General features: G+C 54.4%; 1 protein-coding gene across 1 annotated transcript in view; it reads left to right on the plus strand.

Annotated features, from left to right (window-relative positions):
- MXRA7 (matrix remodeling associated 7) overlaps positions 1–24,025 on the plus strand; it is a gene marked incomplete at its 3' end in the record, with an annotated part of 28,438 nt that overhangs the window by 1,885 nt on the left and 2,528 nt on the right. Inside the window, exons 2-4 of the mRNA XM_082008239.1 lie at positions 5,923–6,018; positions 7,888–7,948; positions 12,139–12,238. Of these exons, the coding sequence (XP_081864365.1) occupies positions 5,923–6,018; positions 7,888–7,948; positions 12,139–12,238 (257 nt within the window). The remainder of the gene's footprint in view (positions 1–5,922; positions 6,019–7,887; positions 7,949–12,138; positions 12,239–24,025) is intronic.

The following is a 24,025-nucleotide window of genomic DNA, read 5'->3' on the forward strand; positions in this document are numbered from 1 at the left end:
CTGCTGTGGGGCCAGGGGCAGGCCCACCACTCTCTGATGAAGTGCAGCACCCCGTCAGGACAGACAGCCATACCCAGTGCTGCCAGAGCTCAGGGATTCCTCTGCTGTCTCACTAGCTTGAGTTTTCTTAGGAATGTTTTCCCTCCCCTCTGGCTGCTCCTCAGTCCCAATTTCTTTGAATGGGCACTGCTGCAATGCTCACTGCCTTCAGAGATGGGCTCAGCTCCTCGATCCCAACTCATCACAGGTGTGGTGCAGGGTTTTGCATGCCTGGAGGTGAGCCCTTACCCAAGGCAGAGGGAGTCTTGTGTCCTCCAGAAGCCTGGCTGGGCCCTGTGGGACCAGGGTCTCTGCTGTGCTGCCCTCAGCCCCCCTTGCAGCAGAGCAAAGGGGAACGCCAGACTTGAGTAGGGTCCTGGCTGGTTTTTCCTCCTGGGAAATGGTTACCTCACTGTAGGAGCAAGAAAGGACAAGTTGCCCTGGACCTGAGCAGCATCTCTTCGGGAAGGACAGGGATCAGGCAGTGGCTGTGATCAGGGTGGTGGTGGAGAGCAGCGGGAAGGGGGAGGGATGCTTCTCCCCGCTGAGTAAGCGTTTGGGAGCGCTGGCCCGCGCGTGAGCTCACAGCTGCCGGGGCCGCTTGGCACAGGCCGCCTGGCCAGGGCTGGTGGTCCCGTGGTGGCGGGTGGCTCGGCGGAGGGAGCACGTGCGTTTCCAGCAGGCACCATGCACATGTGAGTGGGGAGCAGTGCCTGAGCTGCTGATCCGGGTGCCGATCCTGCGAGTAGAGGAGACGAGACCATCTCTGGTCTGCAGAGTCTCCCCTAGCTTCCCTGTTTTTGCGAGTTGCTCTCCGCAAATGTTCTCAAAGTTTCTTCATCCTCCTCCTCCAGCACTGCTTAGGCCAAAGCCCAGCAGATCTTACAGGCACGGGTGGGACTGGCCTTGGGCAGAGCAGCAAGTGCTTTGCAGATGGCTGCTGGTGGAAACGAGCCCTTATCAAACCCGCCTTGGCTCGGCTGAGGGCCGCAGTCCCCGGTGTGACTCAGCAGACGCCGTCCACTCGGCTGTGGGCTCCCGGCAGGCTGCTGCCGGATCAGGGCTTCTTGGTTGACTCAGTAAATCAGCAAGCGGAGGGCTGTGCTCGGCACTCGGAGCGCTTTCGTTCCTTGTCTTTCCCCCCGTTGGCTCAGCACGTACTGCATGGGGCTGGTTCAGACTCACTGCAGCCTTTAACCACTCGACCAAAATGCTGATGGATGAACCCGCCTGGGGAGAGCAGCCTCGGTGTGTTTAATGGCTGGCTGGAGCTCAGCACCCCGCTCCCTGGCTCTGCAAAGCGGTGTCTGGGGAGCACCCTGAGCTGGGGCAGCTGCGCGGCTCAGACCCCCTCCTGCTCCCGTCTCCTGCCAGGGCAGCCTGCGATCTGAAACTGGCTGCTACCTCAGTGTGGGTCGAGGCTTCCCGGCCCCTCTCCGGGAGGAACGGGCGGTTGCAGCATCATCTCCATGGCTATAAAATGAAGCAGTGGCACAGCAGGGAAACGAGCCCAGGAGTCCTTGTTTCCATTAACTGCTGGTAGTGTTCCCCTTGTCTCTGCTGGCTCCCATCACTGAAAAAAAAAGTTAATTAGTGTGTCGCTGTCTGTTCTCATCCCCATCCCAGCTTGTTATCGGATGAGGCAGTGCTGTCAAAGCAATCCCCTAATGAAAAGCTGTTGGGTGGGAATGCAGCATCGTTGGGGCTGCCGAGTCTTGTTCTTGCAAGAATGAGTCAGAAAATTTCAATTCTCTAATGAATATTTCTGTTGTGGAAATGGCAGATGGCAGGGACAGGGCAGCGTTTTCAGTGGTGGTCTACAGCCAGCGCTGGGATGCTGTCCTGGCCAGGAATGTGCTCTGGAGATGGGGAGGGCGAGCGGGCAGTGCCAGACTCTGCTGGGCACGGCAGCCTGGGCAGTTTGCAAAGGGTTAACCGCAGGTGGTGGCTTCAAACGGAGCAGGGCCAAGTGGGTGACAGTGGGGAGAGAGGGGACAGCTCTGGAGGTGATCTGGCAAGGGGCAGCCTTGCACTTGGAGGTGCCCAGCTTGTCCGGGCCAGGGAAAGTCAGGCAAACCCTGCCTGCTCAGGACGGCGTGCTGTGCTGTCACCCGACAGCAAGGCCACGAAGGGGCTGTCACCTGCCCCTTCTGCAAAGCTCCCGCACCTTTCCCCCATGCCGCCCACCCCCATCCATGTCTCCCTGGGAGCCCCCAGCACCCCTGGACATGCCAGGCACTAGAAGCCCAAACCAGCCAGCTCCCAAGAGGGATGTTCTTTAAGAAGTCAGCATCTCCCCCTCCAATACCTCCTGCCTGCCTTCCCAGTGCCGGAGGGGAGAGGGTGTCTAATTAGTCTGGCTTTAACTGGCGGCTGTGCAGGCGGCCTCCGCGCTGCCGCAGGGCTGGGGCAGGAGCTCCGCGGCCCACAGCGTGGCGGGGAGGGATGCGGTGATGTGCTACCCGTCGTCGCAGCCCCCGCCAGCGGGACGCGGGGCTCTCCTGCCGCACCCGTAACTGCTCTTGCCCGGTGCAGTCTGTGCCGGTAACAAACGCATCGTCTCTTGCAGCATCTGCAAATTGGGAAGCAAGGCAGGACATGTGCCACCCACTCCGGGGAGCCTGTGTGCATGTCGTGCCCCCCCCCTCCATCCCAGCCATGGGACTGGGACATGGTCTGGGATGTGGCTGTGTTGAGCTTTATGTTGTGTCCCCTACAGTGGGGGGAGGTCGGGCTGCTGCCCAAGTCCCTTCTGGGCAGGGTACAGCCCCGGGAGCCTGCCCAGAGCCGGTGCGCAGCCGGAGCAGAGGCCACCAGGACTCTTTGCCTGCTGAAGTGCCCACCCACATGAACGGCCGCTGGGTAAGGCTTCGCGGCGAGGGCAGGCTTTGCCTGCCCAAGGATGCCGGCTGGTCCATCGTGGCAGCAAGAGATGTCCCAGCGTTGGTGCCTGTGGCGTTTGCTCGCCAGAGGCGGGAGGAAAAAGGGGAGAGCACCGGACGAGCCGGCTGGGTGCACTGCTGGGGGTGCCGCACTGGCGCGTGGCACTGCCTGTGCGGACGGCTGCTGCCGAGCCGGCACTCTTCACCCTGCCGTGGGACGCGCCGGTGTTTTCCTAATTAGACCTGGTGCTGCCTGACCCCTCACCGGCGGCTGGATGGCCCCAGAGCTGCAGTGGGGCTCTGGCCGCTCCGTGGCTCATCCTTGCCCACGGCAGTGTTGGGGCTCCGGTGGGAGCAGATGCTCCCCGCGCTCTGGGTGGTCAGACCTGCAAAGCGCTGCCTCTGCAGGAGGCCCGTCCCTGCCAGGCATCCCGGGGCTGGCAGGAGCATCGCCCGGGGCAGGAAAACAGCTCTTGTTCTGTAGCAGCTGCTTCTCTGGCTGGTGGGAGGATGGAGAGCCCCAGCAGTGGGGTGAAAGGGAGCTGCCGATGTAGCAGCTGCTTTGCTTTGCTAAACTCTGCCCAACATTATTATTTATGCTTTTTTTAAAGCCTTCTTCCTTCCCCTTTTCCTCCTGGCTCTTCTCTTTCTGTCTGGCTGTCTCCTGTCTGCTTTCTTTCCCTCTTGCAACGTCTTGCATCAGGCTTGGAGCAGAAAGTGCAGCCATAAATGGCAACATGCGGGGCCCAGGAATTTAATCCAAGACAATTTTCTCCCCCTGCTTTGCAGCCGGGGATCTTCCATTTTCCTGGAGCTGGAGTGGGGCACACATTTGTCTCCATCATGCCCATAGACACTGGGGCTGCCCCTATGACTGAGGACAGGGAGAGGAACGCACCAGCCCCGTGGGCTCCTGTGTCCCTTCTGAGAAGGGAAACCCATTGCTCAGACGGGTTTGTGCTGGGGATGGAGGAAGCGGGGAGGAAATGGCCAGAAATGAGCTGAAAACCAGACACTGCTGTGATGGGGAGCCTGGCCTCCATCTCCTGTAGGGCTGGGAGAGGGCTTGCGGCAGCAGAGCCACAAGGGAGGATTTTGGGGGACAACACCAAGCTCCTGTGTCTGAGCCATCTTCCCCTGGGTAACTTGGGGCCATCTGTGGTTGGTGCTGCCCGTGCCCAAAATGTCCCTGGCGGTCTTCTCCTTGCTCCTGAGTAAGCTTGATGCGCGAGCGTCTCACTTGTTGGCTGTGGAAGCTGAAGGGTAAAAACGTGTTTCTGATGATCCAACAAATGCTTCAGCTCTAAAGCCAGGAGCTGCCAAAAGCCAGGACAGATGTATTGCTGCACTGGTATTTAAGGTAAATGTCTTGCTAGATTTTAACCCTGCGGTGGCGGGCGCGGGGCTTCCCAAAGCCCCTGGCAGGCTGTGCAGAGGTATGATTCAGGCGTAGGCGGGCACGGCTGTGCTGTGAAGTGGACTGGGTCCATCCTGCCCGCAAGCGGGCGCAGGCAGGGAGCGCGGGGCACGCTCCCCGCCCTGCATGGCCTCAGGGCCAGGCAGCTGCTGCCAAACGCGTCCCCTTGCCGATGCCGGCGGCAGCGCGATCTTTGTTTGCTGCAGCAGCTGGCCCGGGCAGCCCTTGTCAAGTCTCTTCCAGATGCTCCCGGATAATGACGTGCAAGATCTCCCTGCAGCGCTTCTTTTCACCCTTTTTTTTCTCTGCAGGGAGGTTTTCTTGTTTGGCGTGCAACCGTAGAGAGATGCTGGCTGGCGGCTGGAGCACTCGGGTCTCTGCTTCTCCAGCACCTCCTGCTGCTGTCTGGTCCCAGTCCACACTTCCCTCACTCCCCACCGCCAGAAACAGTCTCCCTGTATTGCCCCTGGGCTGTTTCATATAGGAGAGCAGTGCCTGGGGTGCCATAGTGTCCTCTTTGATTGTCAAGTCTCCCAGTGTTGTCCCAGCACCTTCCCCCTCCATTTTTTGGTTGCAGGACGCTGCCTTGCTCTTGCAGAGCAGCCTGTGCCGGGGGCACGGCAGCCCCTGGCTCAGCTGGGGAACAAGCACAGCAGCACCCACCAGCCACAGCAGGACTGAGGAGCCCTGGAATTTGGGGCAGACTCCCTGGGGCTGTCGGGATGCACTGGGCAGGGAGGGCTCTCCCCTCTGCCTCGGCTGGCAAGGGCTGTGGGCACAGCCAGGCTCAGGCTGGGGGTTTTGTCCCTGCCGACCATTTTTCAAGCCAGCCCGGAGGCTGCTCCCAGCCCAGCACTGGTATTGTCGCCGCAAGGCCAGCGGATGCAATGTCCCGCTCCCTGCCCACGCGTATCCTCCTCCGCGGCTGCCCTCCCGGCGCAGCGGGGAAGGGTTCATCTGAGAAGCGTTTGGGCTGGGAGGGGGCAGGGGAAGGAAGGTTTTGCACGGGCGTCAAGGTGGTTCTGCGTTCAGAGCTGATGTCAGGCTGAGAGGGCAGCCCCATCCCGGGGACTGCAGCGGCGGGACGGGAGGCTTTCAAGGACGTATTACCCTGCGATAGAGCAGGCCCTGCAAGCGTTAACGAACTGAGCGTCCCCGTGCTGTTCCCTTCCTCTCCCCTCCTGCTAGCCCTGATCTGCTGCATCAGCATCCCGGCAGCTGCCTCCAGCCCTGCCAGGACACCCGGCGGCCGAGCCCGGCGCTGGCCGAGCTGCTCCCCCTCGCCGACGGCCCCTCGCGAGGGTCCCGGTCCCCCGGGCTGGGGCTGCCGCAGAGGGCAGCTCACGAGCTCCAAACCCTGGCTCCAGGGCTGGGCACTGAAGGTCTCTGGTGTTCCTCGTCCCGGCAGCCATGCCACAGCTTGGCACACGGAGCAGAGGCAGCATGAGCTCGGGCACCGGGGTGAGGTGGGCTGCCGGCCACGTTTGGAGATATGTCCACGTGTGCTGGTGCTGCCGGGGCTGGTTGATCGAGCACAGGGAGGGCTCGGGCGTGTTTGCACTCAAAGCTTTTGCCTCTTTCCAGATACCACCTTTGAGTGCCTCACCTGAGTCCAGCCTCGAGCCCACCGGACAAGCGGAGGATGGATGCGGCCACGCAGCGCTTTCCAGCAAGGCAGAGGTGCTGGGACAGGGAGCCGGCCTGGGGAGGATGGCACAGCAAAGTGTGCTGGTGTCCCTGCAGGGATGGGACATCGTCCCAGGGTAGCAGCGGCCATGGGAGGGGAGGTCAGGCAGGGCAAATCTTTCCTGCTGCGCTTCCCCGGGGGGTATGCGGGGGCTTGGGGCTTGGTCCGTTTAAAGCTGAAACAGTGCTCCAGGTGCAAACGGGCTTCTCGGTTGTGCAGAGAGCGATGCCTGGCTCCCGGGGGTCAGCGAGCGGCGTGACGCCAAGGCAGCCTGGGGGGCTGTGGCGGTGGGGCCGCGACGGGCACGAGGGAGCAAGCAGCCCCGGCGAGGCAGACGGACGGGGATGGCGCGGCCGGGGCCGCGGCGTGGGGGAAGGGAGGTGCTGGCATCTGCCTCTAAGCCATCCAAGCAGAAAAACGTTGCGCGGCAGCGAGCTACCAGCTGCCACGAGCGGGGCTTCCCAGCACGGCCACGGCACGTTGCTCTCGCGTGCCAGCCTGGCATCCCCGCTGCTCCCTCTCTGCTCCCATCAAATGTTTCTGCCCCTGGGTCGGAGCAGAGGTGTTTTCCTTGCTTGGAGGTTTGGCACCCAAATTTCCTACTTGCTTCCACTGTTAAGTGCTCAGTTCCTAACACCTGGGCAGGGAGCAGGCTAAAATATCCCTTCTTGTGCCAGCCTCTGGAGGGTCGGGTCTCCCTGGAGTCATCCCAGCTCTCAGCGAGAGACGGATGTGATGGGGAATCGCTGCCCCAGGCTCATGGCCGAGTTCCTGGGGCCAGGGCTGAGCATCCCCTCCCTGCACCCTCCCCGGGGCCACTCCTTTGGGTCTTCCCCGCTCCCAGCGTCCCCAGGGAAGCCCAGGTGTCCATCGGGAAGTGCCCACATTTGGAAGCGTGTCCCAAAATAGCGGTGGCTGCAGGGAGCGGGTGTCTCGGCCGCGTGTCCTTCTGGGGAGCCCCAGCGCAGAGTGGCGAGAAGAAGCCAAATGGCTGTGAATAATGCGCATTCCTTACTGATGACAAACTAACCTAGTTCTGGGTTAGGGCTGCATACCGAGCTCCAGCAGTCTATCTAAAGCCGTGCACTGCAAAGCCAGCGCTCGGCTCTGCACAGGAGCCTTCTCAGATCGTCTTCATTTCCCTCAGGTCTCCTTCACCCCGACTTTTCCTGTCTCCCCCTCGATAGTGTGGTGGCTTGCTGGGCTCCCTCCACCCTCCTTCCCCTTCCTCCCCTCTGCTTTGCCCTTTGCACGCCAGCCCCATTACTTCAAAAGGGATGCACAGGGCCGGGGGAGATGCAGGAGGATGCGTGCTCCAGGGTGCTGTTGACCTCCAGGCTCAGCTGGCAGGGGTCTGCAGCCAGGGTGCTGGGTGCTGTGCTTTGCTGGGGACCTGCCTTTTCCTAGTGCTGAGATGGTCCAGCCAAGCCTGGCCTGGGGGCACACAGGAGAAGTCCCCGCGGCTCGAGGCTCGGTCCCTGGCACATCCCTGGGCAGGGTGGGGGGCGCAGGGGGTACTAGTGGGGGGTCCCAGCCTGGGAGGGTGCTCAGGCACAAAGCTCTGCCTGCGGACACCGGGATAACGGGTTCTTCTTAGCAACCTTAATATCCCCTCGATTATGGGGAGACAAGTGCGGTTGGCAGCCTTTGGGCAGGAGTGCAGTAAGCAAGGCCAAATCCCCCCCACTGACTAGTCAGAGCAAAGCAGACTAACAAACCTCGCTCGTTAGCGAGCATCCTTTTGGCCTCCCTGAAGGAGGCAGGGAAGCCCCAGTCTCTGCCGCCCTGCCCTGTGGGCTCTGGTGCCCTGGCCAAACATGGGTTATTTAGCACACCACCACCTCTGTTTGTAACTCCTCCAGGAGGAAGATCTGGACTCAGAAAACGAGAAGCTGGTGGTGAGAGAGCCGGAGGATGAGGATGGTGAGTGCCGAGCAAGCCAGCACCCTGCGGTCTGAGGGGTTGAAGCCCTGAGTGCCTGGGGATGGTCTCCTTCCCCCGGGAAACGTAGAGGAAATTCCTACCCCGGCAGCAGTCCCTGTTTGCTTCCCCAAATGCCCTTGGGCTGTTTGCCATGGGGTAGCTTTGTGATGAAGCTGCCCCAAAAGCTCCTTGCTCACATCCAGGATGATCTCCAGGGGCTTTAGTCAGAGCTGTGTTTAACTGATTAGCCAATTAGTTGATTGGAAAATGATTAATTGACTGATTGGGGTGACAACTGCTGTGCTCCTAAGAAAATGAAACAGATGGTGCCAAGCAAGAGTGTGTGTCTAAAAGGGGACATTGCTGGGGAGCATCCCGAGCCCCTGCCCGGTGTGGCTGTGGGCAGCCAGAGCAGGAGGAGACCTTGGGGTCTTCCCCGTTCCCTGCCCCACTTTCCGCTTGCCCTTTTTAAGGCACTGTGTGACAATCCCCTGGCTCGGGAGGATTATGCCTAATGCCACAGAGAATCAAATTTTAATCCTGGTGCCATGCCCATGAGGTGGGGGAAGCACCTTTGGAGACGGGGCTCCCAGAAGACACTTATGCCACCCCGTTAGGCTTCCTCGCAGCACTGGTGATCAGGGATGTTACCGTGCAGGACTGCGGGAGTCTTGATTTCAGGAATGATGGACATATCCTGCCAAATGGATGCTCAGTAATGCTGCTCTGCCAAGGTCTGCCTCCTTTGGTTCAGCTCTGTTTCAGGGCTGCTCTGGCACTGCTGTGCATCCCCCCGAAGTGGCTGTGGCTCAGGAGCAGGTGGAGATGACAGTCCCTGGCCATGGGTCATCACTAGCCCAGCATCCTTCTTAAACATCTCCTGCAGACAGTCACTGAGTCCCCTCCTGAATTATTTACACCATTTCTGAGGTGTTTTATGACAGGACTGGGTAAAGCTCAGCCTGAGGAGGAGGAGGCGAGCAGTGTGCAGCTGGGACTAATGGCGGTGCCCTGGCTTTGCTGGGGAGTAACCTTGCTCCTTCCTTCACCATCTCTCCAGTGTGTCGCTTGCTCCTGGCCCAACTCAAGCCACTGAGCTGCTGCCTGGCAAGCCCACGAGCAGAGATCCCCCTCGGGCTCACGGGGCTGGCATGGGCAGTTTGTCATCAGCCCAGGATGCCACCACAGTGGCCAAAACCACCAGAACAGCCTTCACCCTGCTTCGGGCACAAGGCTCGCGGGGGGCTGGCAGGGAGGAGGCAGGTACTTGCTGCATGCACGGGGCGCGCTGGAGCGAGCGTGTTCGGAGCACAGGTGCGCTCGAGGGGCTGCTTTCACCCTGAGGCTCTGACTTGCCTTTCACGAGGGGGTCCCCAAGGTCTGTGTGAGCTCTGGCAGCAGCTGAGTGCATGCGTGAGCTTGGGGTTGGAGAAATCACGAAATCACCCATCACAAAGCTGGCAACATGAGGGGCAGAGAGATAAAGACAAGCGTTTTCTTTAATATGAACTCATGGAGGCTCTGAGTAAGTAGGTCACCTCACATTTCTGTAATGTTTTCGCTGTCCATGTGAAAAGTCGGCCTCCCCTTTTCCATGTGTTTCCTGAAGTTTGTTTTTAGTCTGCAAAGAAAGTTCCTGAGCTCAGAAAACATTCACTGGTTTCCAAAGCCACACACTGGCTCATTTTTAACCACAAGATGTGGGCAGGGAGATGGGTAACCTCCTCGCTTCCCTCTTCCCTTATTCTTTTCTGGCAGGATGGCAATTAAACTGCCCTTTTTGGGGCAGGCAAAATCCCAAATCTCAATTTACTTGGCAGAAAACCACGTGAGGGAAATGATCTTAATTGTCCTTGAAATCAGGCGAGCTATACAAAGGTAATGGAATGGCTCCTGCTCTGCATCAGGGTAAGAAACAAGAAACAGGATGTTACACCCTCTTTTTTTTTTTTTTTTTTTAATTTCTTTCTCTTAATATCTCCCAAAGCAGCAGCCAGCTGAATTTTCTTTCCATGCACTTTTATGGCCACCCGAAGGGCTGATAAGCCACAGCATTACTGCTTGTTTCCAGCTGGCCAGACCTGTTTGTCTGCCGGTTCGGAGGGTTTTCCCACCAAGGGAAGTGGGATATGGCCAAGCTGAATGTTTGGGGCTGTGGGACTGGAGCATCAGGGTGCTCGTGTTCAGATGCTTGTGAAGACACTAGGGAAAGAGTTTGCTTCTTTGCTCCCCCGGGAGTCCTGATGGCGTCTGGGGATTAGAGAACTACTCCGGATCAGTAAATGAGCAGTAATCCACCAAGACTTCCCAGGGAAACTCCCCAAGATCAGGGACACGGAGACGTAAAGGGAGAAAATGTGGGTGTCTGCAGGGAGGAGGTTTCTGTTAAATTCCCATCTTACTAACGTTGCTCCTGGCACACTCCGTACGCTAGCGGCAGTGACCTTGCAGTGGTCGGCACGCTCGGTCCCGTACTTGCCCACGCAGCCTTGCAGAGCTTGTTTTTGAGATCTCACATTTCCCCATCCACAAAATGAGGCTCTGACTTGCCTTTCACGAGGAGGTCTCCAAGGTCTGTGTGAGCTTTGGCAGCAGCTGAGTGCATGCGTGAATTTGGGGTTGGAGAAATCACAAAATCAAGCAGTTGACCCTGGACACGGGGAGAAAATCCTTAAGGGCAGTATTAACCGGAAAATAAAGGGAAGCTGCTGATGCTGAGTCCTTCTGAGTGTGAGGGAGGAGAGGGGCTGTGGGGTGTTTTTCATTTGGGCAGGCAGAGGAGGAGAGACTGTCATGAATGTGGAGCCTGCAATAGCAGCGGCAAGGGTTGGAAGGGGCTTCCTATGAGGCTGGGGACAGGGGATGGGTCCCTACAGGTTATGTACCAGTCGGGGCTTCCTCTTCTCTCTCCACAGAAGACAGAGGAATTCCACCGCTTTTGGGGTCTTACTGGTGCTGGGAGGTGTCATCCTGGATATCTGGTTTGTGGATAACGTGCAGTTTTTCAGGGCCGTACAGTTAACACGGTAACTTCCTTTTGTGGACCCCTTAGAAGTATCCCCAGGGCTCCGAGGGTCTGTGGAAACAGAAGACGTTTTTGAATGGATGTGGAAACAGCAATGCTAGATGGTTTGATGCGAGGCAGCCGAGTCCTGCGGTCCTTGGGAGATAAAGGCTTGCAGATAAACAGCCCACAGATAACCAATAAAGGCAGCTACACGAAGCTGTGGCTCTTCCTGGGCTGCCCTTTAGATTGACCTCCACTCCTGTTGGTTTCTCCCATCTGTAGGAAGATAAAGCAGGGGAGAGGTTTTTAAAAGCAAGTAGTGTTCGAACAAAATCCGATTGGAAAAGGATCGGCTTTGGCTCAGAGTCTGTGAGCTTCGCTGCTCTAATTAGCACAGGGCTGAGGCTGGCGAGCTGGGTAGGAGAGCACCCAGGCCTGGGGAAGGAGACCGCAGTTTCCTCTTCAGGTCTGTCGGCTGGTGACAGAGGGACTTGGACCCTTCTGTGTTGGTGCTCCTGAGGCTGCCTTGGCTCAGCTTTGTGTGCAGCAGGGATTTGCTGCACCTTCTTTTTTCACAAGTTCTGTCAAGGGCTGCAGGAGAGCTGCTGGGCTGTGTGGCCTGGGACAGCTCTGCTCATGGCACCATCAGTGAACCCCAAGCATGGGAAAGGGCCCCTGAATGAGGAGAGGGAGAGAGGAGGAATGCAAGTCTGGAGAGGAGAAGCGGAAAATGCTGTGAGCTAATCAGGGCAGGATTAACATGTCTTGATAAGCCAAGATGGATCTGCAAGGCTTGAATCCAGGGAGAGCAATAGCATATCGTTCCTATGCTGTAGGATTTACTTGTATCTGCTTCCAAGCAGGGCTGCTCGCTCACAGCAGTCCTCGCGGTTTCCAGTGCTAGCTGCAGCCAGGACTCCTGCCGTCCTCTGGCCAGCAACACCTTGGCTCTCCACTGCAATCCACACAGCTTTCCCGACACTGCCCAGGCTTTCTGGAGGCTGCAGCTGAGTGAGGAAGAGTCTTTTGGAGTGGCCATAGTGTTTTGGATGTGTGTGCAGGAGCAGGCGTCAGCGAGCGTCTCGAGGGAACAAGCCCACTGCTGTTGGGTCGTTGCTCTCGGGAGGTCTCTGGCTCACGTGATCTCTTGCTCTTCTTTGTCTCTCCTTCTCCCACTCTCCAGCTGCAGATGAGACGTTCTCTTTTAAATACAGTCCTGGAAAGCTGAGGGGAAACCAGTACAAGTCAATGATGACCAAAGAAGAACTTGAGGAAGAACAAAGGTAAGTTGAGTTTCCTTTTTCTTCTTGCCCAAGGCCATCTGGTTGACATCCTCTTGAAGCACGCTGGGTGTGTTCCGACCTCTCTCTCCCCATACTGCCTGGGGAGCCTTGGGCTCAATGTCCTATTGCACTGAGGTCCAGACCTCTCCCACCCAGGAAGACATAAGAACAAATAAAGTCACGCTGATTTAGGAGATGGAGACACTGTGGCCCTGTGTACCTTTGGAGCTGTTCAAGCTTCTTCTCTGAATGCTTAGACCAAATTTTCCAGCTGATGCAAGCGGATGTAGTTCCCCTTATCCCATTAGCACCACGTTGATTTACATCTAAAACCTGATCTCTAGGTACTTCCTCTCCCTTTACCCTGTGGATGGCCTCCTAATGAGGACATGGGCATAGCTTAGAAATACTGGAGCAAAGTGACTGTGGAGCTTTAGATTTCACTGTGACCGGACCAAGACTGGGAATGTCTGTACGTAGGGCTGGCTTCTCAGCTGTAAGTGGGAATTTGCCATGCAGCGGCCCTGGTAGAGAAGGAGAATTGTCCATCTTGCGCTTTTTGCTAAAGTTTCCTCCTGAGCTTGAGCCTGCCTGAAGAAAGGAAGAGCCTGTCCCATTACTGAAAACAAGCTTTCCAGCTCAAGATTTCCCACTTCCCAGCCACAAGGGGAAATCAATCAATTCCCTTTACACGGGAAATCAACTCCAACCTTGCACCTTGAGCTGCAAAACTCTATCCAAAGCCAGTCTGTGCTGTCGGTGTGAAGCCTCTGCCCACGTGCAGAGGGAGTCCCTTCAGCCCAGGGGCACACAGAGCCGATGCTAAACCAGAGGTGTCAAACCCCATAGCCAAGGGCTTTGTCTTACAAGAGCCCAAGCAGGCTCTGTGGCAGGCTGCTCCCTCGCATATGTGTGCAGCTCATACCCCTTCCCTCTTGGGCGAGCTGCAGGGAACTGATTTCCCAGTGGTGGCTCAACAAGCCTGGGAGATGCTGTCCTCTTCATTGCTGTCCCAAGGGCTGTGGGACCCAATTCTCCACCCAGTGGTGGAGAATTTCCCCCTAGAAAGATTTGGGGGGAATTTGTTAACTTTTGCCGGTGATGCCGTGGTTTGCATACTACTACAACCAGAGTGGTGTAAAGGCTTGACACAGACTGAGCGGAAACTCGAGCACAGCAGGGAAAGCAAGGTTGGAGGGATTGCACCTCACCCCTGAGTCAGGCATGCTCCTGCTGACAAGCCTGGCCTCGAGGCCCCTGGGCAACATCTCCACGTTACTGGCAGCTGGGCTGGCCAGGCTTTGTCTCCGTGGCATGAGCAGGGCACTGCAGTCTGCAGTGTAAACCCAGAGACCTGCCCAAGGGCTGGCACTGACGTGTCCTCACTCTGGTCCTGGGGGAGACTCAGGTGCTACACAGGGCTCCATGCAGGCTGCCTTCGCTAGCCAAGCCTACAGCCCACAGCCATTCTCTCCATGTCAAACCCACTTTTCCCATCAAGAGGTGTCTTCCCTTTCTCCCCTGGCTTCTGGGCTCCCAGTTGTCCTCAAATCTTGGACTTCACCTGCCTTGTAGCACTGCCAGGAGCAAAGAACTGCAAGGGCTGTGTGCTCTGGGGTCAGCAACAGCAATGAGCTCCGCTTTCCTCTGGCAAAGGGTTTATTCTGCCTTGGTGGCATCAGGAAAAATGTTGTTTGCTTTCTTCCTTTTGTCATATCTTACCCCAACCTGTAAAATGCTAGGCATTTTATAATAAGCATTTTAACATACAATGTTAGTATCATTGTATTTTTCACTTGGGGAGGGTGGTGGGGGCATGAACTGAGTGAATGTGAGTGAAACCCATGGGGCTCAATGGGAATTGCTTTTCAGGATCCTGCTAAGCATCAATGCAAAAAAAAAAAAAAAAAAAAAATCTGCCTGCAAGCAGGCAAATTCAAACCCTTTGCACCAGCAGCTCCATCCAGACCAGCTGAGCAATCACTGCTCAGGTTTTCATGGCCACAAGTCCTGTAGGGCCTTTGGCTGGTTCCTCTGTGGCAACAAATGCTCAGGATGTCACCTGGGGGTCTGGGGACACTGAGGGGACGTTGCCTATGGACTCAGGACTGTAGAACCGGCTCCGGGGACTGGTGAATATTTCCTGGGCATCACTGATCGTGTCTGTCTGGAGTGGTCCCAGGGCAGGACAGTGCACCTAGGACTGACGGACAGTGCCTGCACACCGGGGTCCCTTGGAGGCTATCAGCAGCCTTCTACTCTGAGGGCCATTGGCAGACATGTTTTTCCTACTGCTCCTGTATTTTCTCCTCTTTCATATTTGTGTTGTTCGTTTCTTTAAGGCAGCTTTGTGAATTTTTTCTTTTTGTCTTGCTTTGTTGCTGGCTTACTTTTCCCCCCCAACAAAATCTTCACTGCAGCATCAGCAGCTTTTCATTTCAGGCCTCGCGGGTGGTGTAAGGGGGCAGGGCTGCTGCCAGGTAAGCTCCTGGGCGAGCTGAGCGCAGCGGCTCAGCCCAGTCCTGCATCCTTCTCCCTCGGCGGTTCCATCCCTCTCCCCAACTCCATGCCCCCCCGACCATGCTGCTGATCTGCTGTGACCCAGGTTTGCCACCTTTATGTTGCAGGATTGAGCTGACCTCTGATCTCACATCTCTGTAGCAAGTACCTTAGGTCCTCGGCCACAAACATTCTTGCAAATCTTTTTGGTAAGGACACGCTGTTTCTTAGAAGTAGTGATACCACTGATAACATCTGCTAATGTGTTTGGGGTTTTTTGGGTCTCATTTTCTGGGGGAGGGCTTGTTTCTGAGCTGTAGTTGACTGCTTGTCCCACCTCCCTCACCACCTCCCTCCCCCTTCCCTCCTCATAACAGATTAATGAGTCTGCTCCCCTCTGCCTCCATCTCTCTTTCCATGAGCGCTCTGGGGGGAATAGGGGCTCTCATGTTCAGATACTCGCCTCTTCCATCTTGGATGCCTGAAGTTGGACATCCCACCACCACTTCTGTTTCCTGATTTGGAAAATTAGGGCTGCTGAGTGAGAAGGTAGTTAGTCCTAACGTGTGTTGCCAAAGCTGAGACAGGCTTAGTCTTTGCTTTTAGCCCTGTCAGCCCTGCAGTCTTCCTGGGGATCAACAGGTTCCCATATGAAGCAGCTGTAACCAACATCCCCAAAAATGCAGATGGGTCCCCCAGGCCTCCTTGAGGCTCCTTGTTGTAGTGGGGACCCCTGATTTTGGAGGTGCCTTTGAAAGAATTGCTTGCCTTTTCCAGGAAGAGCTATAGGACTTCAGACAGGAGAGTACAGGCACACAGTAGATTGGGTTATTTAACCAAAACCCCATTTCTGCTCTAACCTGCATCACTCCAGAAGCTGTGGTTGTCTTGCCTAGTATTCACTTGAGTCTTGCGGCTTCAAACTAGTGCTAAATCTGGACTAAAAGGGGAAGGAATGTGACCTTTACTGAGTGATGCAACTTCCTGCTTCTGGTTACTTCAGTCTTAAAAAATTGAGGCACTTCTCAGTGAGAGAGGAGGACAGCAAATCTAGTTGGGAAATACATCTGCTCGGGTGGCAACTGTGCTTGATCACACCTGGTGGATCACCAGTATTTCTAGAACAGAACAGTACTGTTTGCTCCCCTGGGGGAGAAAAATAGCCTGGGCAGGAAGGGGAAGAGTGCAGGGGAAGGATGCAGCCCTTAGTCAAGCCAGCAGAGTGTATTTTCCAAATCCTTCTCTTCTGCACCTGAGGCTTTTGGCCATCTATTGCCAGCTGTAGCTGCCACAGTGCAAAACACTAGTTTAGACAGAGAAATATGACTTGTAGCGCTGCGGCTTGCCTCCGTTCAGACAGGCTTGAGTTCTGTAGGCATAAGAGACAGCCCACAAGGGCTGACTGTTAGGTGTTGCTGTCCTGCAGATGAGGGAGGAAGAGGAAGGTCTCCCCAGTGTGTCTTCAGGGCCTGGCTTGCATGGATGGATTGAAGTCAGCTCTGCCAGCTGCTTTTCAAACCTCTCTTGAGCTTGAAAGAGGTTAAGTGGGATGTTTTTACAGTTAGAAAGGAGTATGATCAGGACTGTGTTGATCGTTGACAGCTGCAACAAGGCTCCACTCGAGGTAAAATAGAGAAGAATTGGGAGAAACAACTCCCTTGGGTCTCTGCTTTCAGTTCTCTCTTTCCAGGAGGCAGAGCAGGTCCAAGCCAAGTCTTGGTTGGCCTCAGTGATGCTGAGGGGTTGAGCTGTCTGTGCTCTGTCCTTGGCACTCTTCACTAGGTATGTTGGCTGGAGAAAGGAGAGCAGATCCCATGTGAACGGTCTGTGGGAAGGTCTCTCCTCTCTCTTGGTTTCTGGGGTTTAGGAAGAGGTGGGGTTGGAGAGCCGGAAGCTGCCCCATGGGGTGTCAGCTGGGGCACCCTTGCAGACCTCTTGAGCAGGGTCTGAGTGAATGGCCCCAAACTGCTCAGACATGCTCCACTGTTTGCTGGTGCACTCACAGGCGGAGCAGGTGATTCCCCAGACCACAGTCCAGTCTCTGTAAGACTGAGAAGGTAGGGATGGCTTCCCAGCTCCCTTGGCTAATGGGCTCAGTTCCCACAGCCAGGTGACCCATTTCAAGAGCAAATTCTCCTCCTGCCTCCCAATCCTCTCCTCTCATCTCCTGGCTAGCCACGGGTGGGTTAAGGAGACGCTGGTTGAATTCAGGCTAGACCAGGGCTTAGGGCTCAACTGCAAGTTGGAATTCATGCAAGGGAAATTGGATGGCTGTGAATCTCACACTCAATCCTTTTCTTGGTGGTAATTTAGCAATGAAAATCTGTCTCTTCCCCAGTGGGGTTCAGAGTACCTCTTGGTTATGAGGCACTGAATAAAACTGGGCTTGGACCCTGGAGTTTCAGCAAGGCAGGGTACCCCAGAGAGACCTTGGCTCTAGGGAATGACAGAAAGGAGAGACCTTTCCCTATTCTGCCAGACAGCCCCGATCAAAGCAGGGATGCAGCTGTGGTTTGAGGGAGAACCATGCTGAAGTTCAGTTTTGAATGAGACAATGTTCATGATGACAACTCTGGAGCACACCAGGGCAGGAAGCAGCTGCAGGGGTTTAATGATGGTGTTGACAGACTCTGATCTATTTTGAACATCGCCACTACTGGCCCTCCAGAAATAAGTGGGTGGACTAGGCTGGGGGAGATTGCATTTTGGGAGAGCTCTCCATTGGCATCTGTCCCTGTCCACCCCCTGCATTGCCATCACATAGCCCTGGCTTGCTTGTTTGCTCCCTTGTCTGTATAGCATGGGATCTGGGCCTCTTTCTCCTCCCTTCTCTTCTGATAACCTTCATGCCCAACCCAGTGGCTTTGCTGTCCTGTCCTGTGCAGCATGGTGCTTCTTTTGGATGAGGGAAGCTGGTAAGTTTGGGCTTTCTTTGGGTTTTTATTATTTGTTTGCTTTTCATCTTCTGCAGCACGATAGTCGTCCTGGGCTGAGGGAGGAGGAGTAGCAGCAAGGGCCACAAAGCCTAGGGCCATGGGACCCTTCAGGTCAGGCTGGCCACCGCTTCACTGCAGCCACCAGCCACAGGGATGGCACCAACCATGGGCAAGGCTGCTTTCAGCCGCAAAACACCCAGTGCATGAGGTTTCCTTCCTAGCTGCCTCTTGCAGGAAAGGGGCACTGTGTGTTTGGGGGTCCCTGCTGAGCTCCCACTGCTCTGATACTCTTTCCATAGGTGCCAGACTCCACTTGTATGAGGAGGGAGTTTCCTGGTGGCCCAGTGCTGTTCCCTGCCTCTGCCATTTCCCTGGGGAAAATGTCCTCTGACCTACGAGATGTCAGTGGGGTTGAGTTCTAGCCCTATTTATAGGGCATCTGATTGAGTCATGAGTCCCCAGCAGCTTTAAAAACTGAGCAAGTCAAGACGCCTCCCTCGGAAACCCAGGGGAAGGGGAGGCTGGGAAGCCTCTTCCCTGTCTCCTCCTCTCCTGTCCCAGAGAGGAAACTTTTGCAAGCTCCCCCATAGCCTTTGCAGGGTGTGAATCTCTGGCCCTGCCCTGGGATGAGATTTCAGACCAGACAGCAACTCTGCTTTGAGCTCCTGGGTTTTTTCTTTTGGCTCAGATCCTGAATCGTCCCAGCTTGTGGCTGCTTCTCCATGTCTCCCTCACCCAGTGCTCACAACTTGTCTTCATCTGCTTCCGCTTAATTCTGTGCGGCATGGGCAGCTTGCCGTTCTCTGTGTGCTAACTCTCTGGGAGCCTGGCTCTGCCTCTCCTGCAGCTCCCCTGTGGCCAGGGGAGACTGAGGACTGCAGAGAATCGGGGCATCACACCAGGCTGCAAACTGGGAGGCAGCGAGCTGGAGCACAAACACTGAGTGATGGAGGAAAGTGCAGGCTGGCCCATCCATGGCTTTCCCCACTTCTACAGCATTGGCTGTGGGGGTCAGGAGTGTTGCAAGGGGATGGGCACACAGCTGAAGGAGGCAATTGTGGCCTCTTGGCTGAGCTGGCTGGGAGCTTGAGCCACCTTCCTGGCTGTGCTCTGGCCTTTTCAGCTGTTGCTGCTGTGGCTGGGAAACGTGGGAATCTTCTGTCTTGAAACAGCGGTGGGCAAGGTCTGTTCAGGGGGTGACGTAGTCACTGACTCCTCGCCAGCCCCTATCCTAAAGGCGGTGGGATTTGTGCTTCCTAGTCGCACAGGCTCTGGCAGCCTTGACTGCTTTCCTGGTGTTCCTGAGGAGCAATAGGTATTTCCCGAGGTAGTGTGCACCTTTCAACTTTTCTGTCCCACTGGAGGAATTTTAGATTTGTGTTAATAGAAGCTCCCTTTGGTACCTCTCACTGTCCTGCTCTCCTCTTTTCTAAGCACTGACTGTCCCTGTTCTGCGTTCAAGTCCTCTCTTTCCACGTTTTACCTATTGGCTGAAGGAACTGGCCCACACTTTGGGGACCACCAGGAAAGCTTAGATTTAGTATGCCATTCCTCATATTCTTCCTGCAATATCCTGATCCTGGACAAGACTGGGTTATGGTCACTACTGGAAATGAGATGGTATCTGCCCCAATGCTAGAGAAATGGGAAGCAGTGGTGATGGGACCATCCCTAGGAGTGAGATGGGAGGGAACTGCCTCTGGAGAGCTTGACCAGCCATTGCCTGGTCTGCCCAGCACCTAGGGCACTTCTCACTGCTCTCGATCCTCAAGGGTCAATCCTAGCCTGTCTGGATTGAAAACAGTCTGGAGCCAGATTGTTATCTGCCCTCCTTGCCAGGATTTCAGAACGGAGGACTGATGTTCCTGAGAAGCTAAGCACCCGCTCCCTCTGCCAGGAGAAGGAGCTGGGAATGGTCTGCACTTCAGAAAATCAGCTTTGAGTGAAACTGTTCTTGAAAAGGGCATAAGCAATTGCCAGAGGTAGTTACAGCAAGATGCTCTGGGATGTCCTCAGAGAGGGTCAAGACTCCTTTGGAAAACTATAGTCTATGGATGGGCTACAGGATTTCCTGACCTCCTGCTGCAGATTTTGCACATATGAGGGATAAACACATATGGGAATGCCACCAGCCCACCCCATTTGTCAGTGCTGGGATGCTGTCTGCTCTCAAAGGCAAGAAGCCCATGCGTTTGTGCTGATGCCATGGCTGAGCTGGAGTGAGTGGAATGCTTCTGAGGCCACCAGAAGAGCATCCAGTTTCCATGCTTCAAGGAGAAGCATAGTCTTTTGAGACCTTCGGTACCTGAGCCTCCCTCATAAGCCAGGACCTGCTCTTGTCTGAGCTCCTTGTTCTCCAGTTATTCCTTGCACAGAACCGTGCTCAGCTGACAAATTGTACAATTTACTGTCTTGGCTTTCAGCAGAGGTATTTGGATAACTTGTATCTGAAGCAAGGATATGGGCTTCCAGCAAAAGAAGACACTAACCTGGTTTGGTTGATCTGGTGCTAGGGGAAGCCATGCCAACCAGGTTGATCTCATTGTCCAAAGTGAATGGAAAGGAGGGAAGAGCCAAGGATAAGCAGTGGCTCAAAGCTCTCAGCCTCCATCCCAAGAGAAGTAAAAGTCTATCAGGCCCCATGGTAGCAATGTCAGAGCTTCTCAGCCTGGGGTGTTATATGACCCTGATGTCCCCAGTGATGGACTGTCTCATGCTTTTTAGTCTAATCCTCCTCACAGCTTGCCCCAGAAGCAGTAAGGGGTATCCCCACTGTGCAGATGGGGAGATTATGGCTCTGACGGACAACCTCCATTAAGTTCATGCTTGGTTTAAGATCTTCTCACCCCAGCTGTCAGTCTGGCCCTGTCCTGGAGGTGAGTATCCCTGTGAGGGGCTGCAACAAAGCCCCATCACCCTCTCTGACATCTTCCATCCCTCACCACTCCAACTGCGGCATGCTGGATGGTACCTCTCCTTCCGGGTCCCTGTGGCAACCAGCTTATGCCCTCGCGTGTGAAATCTGATTATGCTTGCGTGACTTGCGTGGGATGATCTGATCCTCAGCGCTGTGAATCTTGCAGAATGATTATCCACTCCGGAGAATTTCCTTTCTTTGTCCTAATGGGCTGGCCACTGAGCCTCTGCAGCGTTGCTTGAGTAACCCTGATTCCACATGATTCTTCAGCCTGCATCTCCCATCCGGGATCCGGGTCACCAGCTGCCTTTGTGAGGCTGCTGGAGAAGGCAACTTTTTGCAGAGGATTGAGGAAGAGATGAGGCTGTAATTTGCCTTCATGCTGTGGCTGTCAGGAGCAGGGGACTTTCAAATGGGACCCCTCAATGGGCAATGAACCCTATTGAATTCAGGAGGAATTAGGCTGGGGTACATCCGCGTGTGTTTGTAAGTGCCCAGGTAACATGTGTTGTAGTTGGGATGTTGTAATCTGGGATGGACAAGGGTGTCAGCAGCCCAGGGAGGTTCTGCACCAGTGAGGCAGTAACCCCTGGAGCTAATGAAGACTTCCAGTTATCTGGGCTTCTCCAGCTCTCATCAGCAGGTCAGGAGGGTTGTAACTTAGACTTGGTTCCAGATAAGAGGATTTACACCTGTAATTAAATTTCAACTATCCTGCTGCAGTTGATGAAGCAAAGTGCTGCCTCCTTAGAGGCATAAGGTTTGCGAGCAGTGGCTTGTTCTGCCCTGAGGTGGGAAGTTGCCTTGCCTCCCCACACTCACACTTAGTTTTCCCCCTGCTCATTTATGTGAATAATAATGAACCAACCTGAGGGGTGAAATGACTGAAATTATTTCTCTTTTCTCCCTGTTTCTCTTTGCAGAACTGAAGACTATATGAAGTTGTCCCTAGCCTCCTCCTAAAGGCATCCCTTGGCATCTTTAAAGGCTTGAGAGAAATACCAAAACCAACCAAACACACCCATAAGAGAAATCCATAAACCCTCAAAACTTGGGATCCCCTCTTGGTCTGAAGTTGAGTTCTTCAAAAACATCTGTGGTGTCAAGTTTGAGGAGATCTTGTGTGGCTCCATGGACTAGGGCTGGGCCCAAGCAGTGACTTGAGTTGTGTTTGGGGGACTGGTATATCCTAGGAGATGAACCTTCCTCCCTCTCCCCCAAACAGAACCCAAATTGGACACTAAATGTGCAGCGAGTCTATTAGTTGTGTTCATTACCATGTATTAGGCCTGCCATGAAATCTATGTTGTTCCTTTATTGGGGTGGGCGAACTGTAGCTCTTCTCCCAGACCAGCCTGGACCTTATAGCAGACTATTAAGTTGTTTCTTCCTGGGGCGAACTCCTCTTTATTGCTGGGGGGTGGGAACTGCCTATGATTTCAAACCTTGTACAATGCTGCTTTATTCTGAGGGCTGGAGGGACAAAGTGGAGTCCAAGTGGGGGATGGCAGATGGTAGCTGGACTGATTCAAATCTTGCTTCTGCGGTTATTTTAACAGAAAGCTGATTCTGTAGGTAGAAAAAATGACTCAAGAAGCAACAAAGACTGATAGTTTAGCTGTTCTGCTTGTGGTGGAGGTTTAGCAGACCACCCTTTGTCTCCTGTTAGTACCTGGATTCTCACTTTTCCCTACTCTGGTTCCCAAGAGACCCAAGGAGGTAGCTATAGCATCAGGGGTTCCCTCTGCCTCAGGATGAGATTGTGGGGGTCCTGGAAGAGACACCCTCCCCATTCCTCTGCCTGCTTGCTGTTCCAGTGCCCTCTTCTCTTGCTAACCCTGTGGCTTGTCCACTGGAGACAGAGCTCAACATTGCTCCTCAGCTCTGTCACATATAGAAGAATTTGGCTGGGTGTGTATACCTGCTTCAGACATAGCAGGTTTCAAATCCAACCCAGCTGGTTTGTGAGAGTGAGAAGAGGACCATGTCCTCTAACGATGTTATGGAAACACCAGGCTGGTAGGGATGTGTCCTTCAAAGTTCCTCTCTCAACTGCAGGTCAACTGCCTCTTGGCTAACGCTGCAAACATATCAGAAACTCAACAGGCTGCTTCCCCCCCCCTTTTTTAATTCCTATGCAGACAATACTTGAAACCTTGTACACAGTTGTCCCTTCCAGCGCCTGGAGTTGGCAAACTCTTCATAAAAGGGCTTATTTAAAGAACAGCAGGAGGCTTCAGCTTTAGAAGAGGCTGGGCTGCTCCTTCCCAGCCGACAACTGCAAGCGTGTTCAGTGGTTTGCATATGAATTTAGGCACATCTGGACCCTCTGCTTCAGCATCCTGCGGGTACAGCCACTGTCTCCCCTCGGTGCTGGCTGGCTGATTCTGTGTCCCAAGCACCCAACTATGCAAAGAATGCCTTATATACATTGTGTTTAAGTTACATGGCAATATGTACATCGAGCAAAGTCTATAGTTGAGTCCAGATTTTTGCTAGTGGCAGTGAGTCAAACTATTTCTTCAACTCAAGTGGCTGTCTAGGTATTTTTTACTTTTGTTTGTTTTGTTTGTTTGTTTTGTATCTGATGGTGGCTCTTATACAAAGGAGTGTAATTCTAGTGGCTTGAATCTGTAAAAATTGCCTTTGTTTGGTCCAATAAACCTTTGAATAGTTTATTTGTTTTGTGCTTGTTCTCCCTGCCTCCAGCATCTTGCAACTTCTTCCTCAAGAGATTTGTGTTGAAAATCTGAATTTTAGGTTAGAGGTACATTCTGCCCTCCTACGCCTTTTACCCCATAAACGATTCCACTGGCTTCCTTAACAATAGATTTAGACCAATGGCGAAAGATTTTCCCTTATTTCTGGTGGAGCAACACAGTGTTGCAGCAGGATCCTGGTCTTGTTTAGCTGGAGAGCAATTAGCAATGTTCCCAAATGCAGAGCTCTGCCCAGGATTTCAGCTGCTGTGAGCATGGATGCCTAGCAGTTCCTGAAACACAGATCTCCTTTAACATAACTATGGCTCACTGCCCCAAACCTACAGTTAATCATAAAATTCTTGGACTGAAACATCTGACAAGAGCCTAAGGGAATTAAGTATGCAAATTCAATTGCCTATCAAGAAAAATTAGGCTGCTTTGAAAATCCTTAATTAATCTATTTTGTCAGAAATAAGTAAAATCCTGTTTGACCATCTGAATCCAAGTAGTTTCGAGGACAGCACTTACGGGAAGAGAGAATGATTTTACTTGTGAATGGCGTAGGTTTGATCTGAAATGATCAAAAAAAATCCCAACCTGGAGCACTACAAAGTTGTTTTACAAGGTCGCCTTTGATAGAAGAAACTCCTTTTTGAAATCGGTTTCATGTTTTTGATGCCTCACTCTTCCTTCCCAGGCTCTTTTCTTTCTTTATCTTTGTCTTGCTCTCCCT

This window comes from Phaethon aethereus (genome assembly GCF_964289735.1).
Source record: "Phaethon aethereus genome assembly, chromosome: 18".
NCBI lineage: Eukaryota > Metazoa > Chordata > Aves > Phaethontiformes > Phaethontidae > Phaethon > Phaethon aethereus.